This window comes from Myotis brandtii, unplaced genomic scaffold (assembly GCF_000412655.1).
Source record: "Myotis brandtii unplaced genomic scaffold, ASM41265v1 scaffold604, whole genome shotgun sequence".
Taxonomy (NCBI): Eukaryota; Metazoa; Chordata; class Mammalia; order Chiroptera; family Vespertilionidae; genus Myotis; species Myotis brandtii.
In genome coordinates this window covers 1,518,299-1,525,325 of record NW_005370286.1, presented here as the reverse complement: position 1 = coordinate 1,525,325, position 7,027 = coordinate 1,518,299, and the positions used below count along the sequence as shown (strand labels likewise).

The window sequence follows — 7,027 nt, the reverse complement described above, 5'->3', positions numbered from 1 at the left end:
CCCAGCGCCCACCCTGCTCCAGCCACAGGGGGACAATCACTGCCTTTGACTCCTGCTGCCCGGATCTAGCTTCTTGCTTCTCTTGCCTCTCTAAATATGGATTGAATTAACCTCCGTGGACTGTGCCAGCCGGACACAGCCAGCGTCCAGGTCCAGGGAGCCTCAGCTTGACACTCCAGGTGGGGTCAGCAAGGAGACCAAGTCAAACCGTGGCTTCTACTTGAGCCAAAAACGTAACCTCAACCTTATTCCTCAGGAAGGAGGTTGTCTGCCAACTCCAGACAAAGCAATGATGCCACATCCCATCCTGACAGCACCCTCAGGGCTGCGTACCACGCACAACCCAGCACTGGCCGGGACAGGTGTGGGCACCTCTCACTTGGCCCTGGGTGATAGGAACATAACTTGAGGGTGACCCCCTGGAGCCGAGAGCACAGACTTCCCCAAGAACAAGGGGTGGGGTGGGGCTGCATGGCCTTCTCCTGCCCCCAGGACCTGGTTTGCTGACAGTAAACGTGAGTGTCCAAAGACGGTGTCCCGAGAGGGGTCACTGCTACGAGTAGCCTGCCTGCCCACCCAGCAGGAGGAGAAGGGATGGTGACAGGCAGAGGCGCAGGCTGATGGCAGTGCTGAGGACAGAGAATGCTCTGGGCCCCAGGCGGGGGGTGGGGTGGGACAGAGGGCTTGCTGCCCACACCCTAGTGTCTGCCTGGGGCTGCGCCTCCCCCATCCACACAACTGTCTGAGACCCCAGAGGACTGCACAGTGTGGGGCGTGATGCTCCAGGTGATGCCCTGGCTCCCATCTGCCGAGTCTAGGCCCCCTGATCTGCATCTCTAACGAGCCCCCCCGCCTTCCCCCCCCACACACACCCTCATCAGACACTTCACTTGGAAGGAATGAAAAGGAAGGGGAAGTGTGCCAGAGGCCAAGTGGAGAGCGCAGCCCGAGGCCCTGAGCCCACCATCACCAAGACCGATCCCTGCACATGGCTGCACGTTCCAGGGAAAGGGCGCTGGATACACATGTTAGAGGAGTGGGAGACGAGTGTATTTTATTAGTGGGCTGCGCCCCACAGGAACGCACCTGCCCCTGACTGAGCACACGGGCCTCCTGCAGTCACACCCATGCGCCCACCAAGTAAGAAAAAGGAAAACTGTACAGACGAATCTCCCCAAACCCACCAATGGCCCCGGCCCTCCTGTTCCCAATCCCCACTGCCCGCGGCACCTCACACCCTCCACAACTGGTGCGCAGCTCAGCACCCCCCCCACGGGAACCAGAACCGGGCTGTGCACACACCTGTGACTATCTGACCTCAGTCTGGAGCACTGCCCTTCTATGTGATATTTGTTCTATCGGGAAGAAAAGGCCACGCATGAAACTCTGACCTTTCCCAACGTGCAAGCTGCTGGGTGGCTCCTGACTGATCAGCCGAGGTCTTTCAAGGCCCCGCTGTGCTTTGCTGAGAGGAGACCCTCCAGGTGAGCGGTGGGCGTTTCCAAGCAGAGCAGACCTACTGGTCCCCAGCCAGCAAGCAATGACGCGTGCCCAGGGACTCAAGATCTAACAGTGCAGATCTGCAGCCCCCGGTGGCCTAACGTTACTGGGGAAGGCACCTTCCTCCAGGGCACTGGCCTCTGTGGCTGCTTGGGCCGATGGTATCAGACATGGAGCAGATTCCAACATGACAGGAGCGGCTCCTGAGTTCCCTAAGGCTGTAGGGCCTGAGGGATGTTGATTGGGTCCCTGATATCTGACTCATTAGATCTTCAATTTCAAAATGAGGAAAGAAAACTCAGCAGACCCAAAGAAAGGATTCTGTAGTCCCAGGGGCACTCACCTGTCCACCAGTCTACCTGAGACCACTCCCTGAGGTCGGAGCCCCTGCCCCATGCTCAGGGGCCCCTTGATGTCAGGGAGCCGTGCTCTGGTGGTCAGTGAACATTATGCATGTGTGTGTGGGGCTGGCTTGGTGAGGTAGCGCCAGCTTAATTAAATTATAAAAGAGGATTTCAATACAACATTATTCATTTCTGTCAACCAAGGGGAGCTATGGGATGATCAAAGCCTGCTCCGTCTGTCTTTAAGAAATAATTTTCTACCAAAGACGGAAGATTAATGTGTGACGATATTTGTAACGAGACTACTAATGGGAAGATAATAACTCGGAGGGACTGCCACTTCTCCATATTGTTGTTCCCACCGTGGTCACCACACACGCGCTCTGGAGTCTCTGCCAGGCGCGGGCCCGAGCCCTGGGAGGCTTGCCTGGCACACTGCTGCCGCCTCCCTCCTGACACCGGCTCCTCCCAGGCAGGTGCAGGCTCAAGGTGGCAGGGTCTCCCTCTGCTGCGGCTGGGAGAGCTGACATCAGAGCTGCAGCCCAACAGCACAAGAGTCCCCCACCCACTGTCCCAGTGCCCCTGCAGCGACCTCGTCAGGGAGAGCCGACCCCTGTGCCTGGGCCACCGGCCTTGCTTCCCGGTGACACACCAAGGTCACACCACTGGGACACGGCAGCTGCACTGAGCCCCGCCTTCCAACCTCGATGCCTAGTGGCCAGGTGGCCAGGTGGAGGGTTTCCATCTATACTTCTTCCTCAGTGGGGACATGGCTCCAGGGGCCTGAGGGACCCCGGCCCTGTGGGTGTGCCCAGGAGACACATACGGCCTCCGAGTTCCCAAAGATGGAGTGACGTCGATGTTTATTAAAGGAGACAGAATGTACCACGAGGAGAGAGAAGCTAAGACACAGGGCAGAGGGCTGGCCCCCGAGCTGCTTCCTTGTTTCTTTTCAGTAGCTGACAACTTCAGTTGTCAGGACAGAACAGGTCCTGGTGCTTAGCAGCGGCTGACGGTGACTGCGGAAGTCCGAGGGACCCCCATCCACCTGATCCCAAGAACGGCCCCCTTTTCTGATAACAAGACATTTCTTTATTAGGAGTTTTTGCCGTAAACATAACCAGTGGGAATGACGACACTGAACTCGCCCGTAAAGGACAGCACGTCTCCACTGCCTTCCTACTACCACTGAACACGCGTGGGCTCCAGACGGGCAGGGGCCGGGGGCCTACCTCCACCACGGACTTGGAATCCAGTCGGAAGTTGAAGTCACCAAAGACAAAGTAGGACACTTTCTCGAATCGCTGGTCAATGATCCTGGGAGGAGAGAAGGAGACAGATTAGTGTGCATTCACGCCCACTGGCCGCTGCAGCCACGCTCCCACCACACGTTATACTGCCTCCCGTGGAAGGCAGATGCATACCCCCAACACTTAGCAAAGTGACCACGGCCACACATGTCCACCCACCCTCTTACAAGTCAATCAGCCGAACAGATGTGTCGTCTGTGCAGAAGCTTCCCAGCGCCACTGTCCAGCTGTGGCTTCATGGACACACTTGCTGTGCAGACTGGGGGTGAGCTGCACTGAGACGGATTTAAACCCTAATTGGGCCAGGCAGGCAAAAGTGCCTTCACCAGTCACTCAGAAACACCTAGTCGGTTACCAAGGAACCTGATGCGTCCCGGCCCACCCTGTAATGCCTGTTGTGCAGTTGTGTGGAGCCCAGGCACCGTGTCTTCCTGGGGCAGGCGTACGGGCGTGGCAGGCCACGTATCAGTCTTTGCTAACTTGATTTGTCATCTTGAGAAACTAGAGACAAGTGACGGGCAGTATGGGGCTGGGGTGGCGCCCCCTGCAGTGATGAGGATGGTTGGACTCAGCCCTGAGGATCCGGCTCCCAGGTGCTGTCAGGCGGCCCGGTGGCTGATTGCTCACCGGTGTGTGTCCGAGAGGGTGAACTTGCCGTGTTCTATGTAACCTGTCTGAGCTGAGTGGAAACGCTGTCTTTGTTTTAATTTGCGTGATTACCAGGAGGCTGACTGTCCTCTCATGTGCCTGTTAAAATCTGCATTCTCTGCTTCTACTTATTCAGAGACGGTTTTTCTTTTTAGTACCTTGCCTTTTTCACTTTGAATTCCAGTTTTCCTGTAAATTGTGATGTTAACCCTCAGTCTTGTTGCTGGCCTTCAGCCCTGTTTCTGCAGACATTTTTGTTTTCACACAGTGAAACAGACTGATTCTCCAGAAGGCCTTCCCGGCCCCGTCCACAAACGGCTTCTGTCCTTTATCTTCAAGGTGGAATTCTGCAGCTGGTTAATCCATCTGGAGTCACACTGGGAAATAGGGGTCTGAGTTTATCGATTTCTCAATGGTCCATTGAGCTGCACCATCTACTAAACATTCAATGCTTTCTCCCCCGAGTTTGTAAAGCACAAAATACCCCAAGCGAATTGGAACTTTTTGCGACTCCCTATTCTTTTCTTTGGATCCTTCATTCATCCTGGACACTTTTCCTTAATCTGACTTTATAGGGAGACTCTTCTTGTCGACAATTCTTTAAAAAACCATCTTGGCCATGTTCTTATTTCTCTTGCATATTAATTGCTCTATCATCTAGCTAAATTTCATGACAAGCCTTGTTTTCCCTTTTAATAATATTTAATATTACATTAATTTGAAGAGAAAGAACATTTTCATGGATTGTTATCAATGGTGCAGGTGACTAGCAATGTCACTGCGTTAAAATTACATCTTTCTAGAGAGGAAATACTGCTCAGGAATGAAGACGTCAGAGGTGGGGGCAGAGACACCAGCCACACTCAGCCCATGGACTGGCCCCTACTGTGTTCAGGACCAGCCACAGCCCGCCCCCGACCCCACCTGCGCTGTGCTCACAGGTGAGAGGACAGAACCTGTCTCACAGGTGCCCACAGGAACCTAGCTATTGCAGCCATCATGAAAAAATAAAAATAAAACTTTTTCCTGGTGTTAAACATCTTAAAAAAAATATCCTGAGAACTTGTGTAGGTTCCTAGAAAGATCAGTAGGTCCTCCCCTCAGGACCCTTAGGACATGGGGTTCCTGGCTCCCACCCCGTGCACAGAAGCCACACTGGAAATGAGAAGACAGTGGTGTGCTCTGCTTCCATGAGGGAGCCTTGTCCCCGCAGGCTCAGGGCCCATCCTGCACAGAGTCCCAACTCCACGATGGACCAGTGAGAGGTCAGGGAGCACCATCACTGGGCTTCAGACTGAGAAACCACACCATCATCACAGCTCATTATGCGGACTGACTTCTGGCTGTCAGCTGGGACCACAGAGAAGCCTGTTCTCTTGCCCCGGGCACCTGTCCACCAGCACTTCCCCAGGAGGCTGGCATCCCCAGGACACGGAAGGTCCCCTCAGCAGGAGGCAGGCGCTGGCTCCCTCAACCTCGGTGCCTCATGGGTTCCTGCAGCCAACTTTCTGTGCCTGGCTCAGCGTCAGTTCTCTCCAGACCCACCCCCGGCCCTGACACCCAGTCAGCCAGCCTGCCCTCCCAGCCCGTGGCACGAGCACCACCAGTCCCTGCGGCTCTGGGTCTGAGGATCAGGCAAATCCATTCAGCTCCATGACGGCCTCCTGGCGCCCCAGCGACACGGCAGGCACAGCACAGCCCTGAGGTGGCCGGGAGTCCCAGGCCACATGGGTCCCGTGCCCCAGGATAGGAGGCCCTTAGTGGACATGCTTCCTCCTCTAGCGGAGCCACCTGGCCAAGCCATGTCCTTGGGGCATTCCCCCCCACCCCACCCCCCTCCAAGGCCCAGTGAGCAGGTCTGAGAGAGCGCTGTGCCCATGGTGCTTCCTGAGACACCTCTGCTGCTCAGAGTTAGCACTGCTTTGTCCTTGGGGAGGGGCCAGAGGGCGTGGCAATGGAGACACTAGCACAGCACCTGGGACGTGGCTGAGGCAGTCTGAGAGGGTGGCTGCCACAGGACCCTCAGAGCTCCTCGTCACACGGCTGTCACAGCCTTGTCACACGGCGCCCTCCTCCCAGCCAGCACACGTGGCTCAGTCCACTCAAGTGATTTCTCTCCAGCTTGACTTTGCCTAAGGGAGGAGACCCGTCACTCCCCTGAGCGGAAAGTCTGTGTCAAGGCATCTGCACATTTTATTCCAATAACTTGTTGGCTCTGTTCACGAGACAGCGCGGGAGCCGGCGGTCCTTGAGGAGGGTCCAGGCAGAAGGTGCACAGCCCCAATGACCAGGCTGTCAGCGCTCTATTGTTGTCCATGTGGCTGTTCCCTGCGTGCCGTGGACTCTGAGGCTGATCAAGCACGCACACGGTTGCAGAGTGGGGACACTGCATATGGCCTGCTGGCCTGCATGGCTGTGAGCACATCATGCAGGTGTGCCTATCGGCACTCTTCCTCTGCTGTGAGATCATGGCAGCGGGTGCCAGTTGAAGGGTGGCGGGACACACCTGCCGTCAATCTGAGCTCTGAGGAACTCGCTCTACTCGGGTAGGACAGCTGAAGACAGCTCTCGTCACTGGAGAGGCCAGGGCTCCCATCTCATGGGATCCGTGAGGGTTCACGGTAAGCCAAGCCCTGGAGGCTACACGGAGGCTTCAGGGGGCAGGTGCCGGGACACCCCAGCCTGGAGCAAGGCCCACAGGAGAACAGAATCCAGGGTGCATTTACGGGACACCAGGGTGACCCCTCGCCAGTGACATGGAGCTGCTCCGGGGCACGTGCTGGAGCTGGGCACTGGCTGATTAAATGGCGAAAGTGTTCGGCTCAACTGAGGTCCCCACTTTTGATGGAAAGGAATTAGAGACTAGGAAGAAATGTGAGCGGCTGATACCCTACCTATGAATTAGGAAGCAAAGGCTATTTGGCTAATTTGATGGTAGAGCCCAATTTGAGGTAAACTCTTTAAAACGAACAAATTTCAAATTTCAGATTTAGCATCTGATTGAATAAACTTAAAATTCTCTAAGTGTTTAGAGCAGCAGTTCTCAACCTGTGGGTTGCGACCCCTTTCGGGGCCGAACGACCCTTTCACAGGGGTCGCCTAAGACCATCGGAAAACACATATATAATTACATATTGTTTTTGTGATTAATCACTATGCTTTAAGTATGTTCAATTTGTAACAATGAAATTGGGGGTCACCACAACATGAGGAACTGTATTAAAG

General features: G+C 55.3%; 1 protein-coding gene across 5 annotated transcripts in view; it reads right to left on the bottom strand.

Moving 5' to 3' along the window:
• The window catches only part of INPP5A (inositol polyphosphate-5-phosphatase A), a 193,194-nt gene that overhangs the window by 25,076 nt on the left and 161,091 nt on the right, over positions 1–7,027 (bottom strand). For all 5 annotated transcript variants that reach the window (XM_005879657.2, XM_014550578.1, XM_014550576.1 and 2 more), the window contains one exon: positions 3,077–3,161. In XM_005879657.2, coding sequence (XP_005879719.2) covers positions 3,077–3,161 — 85 coding nt within the window. The remainder of the gene's footprint in view (positions 1–3,076; positions 3,162–7,027) is intronic.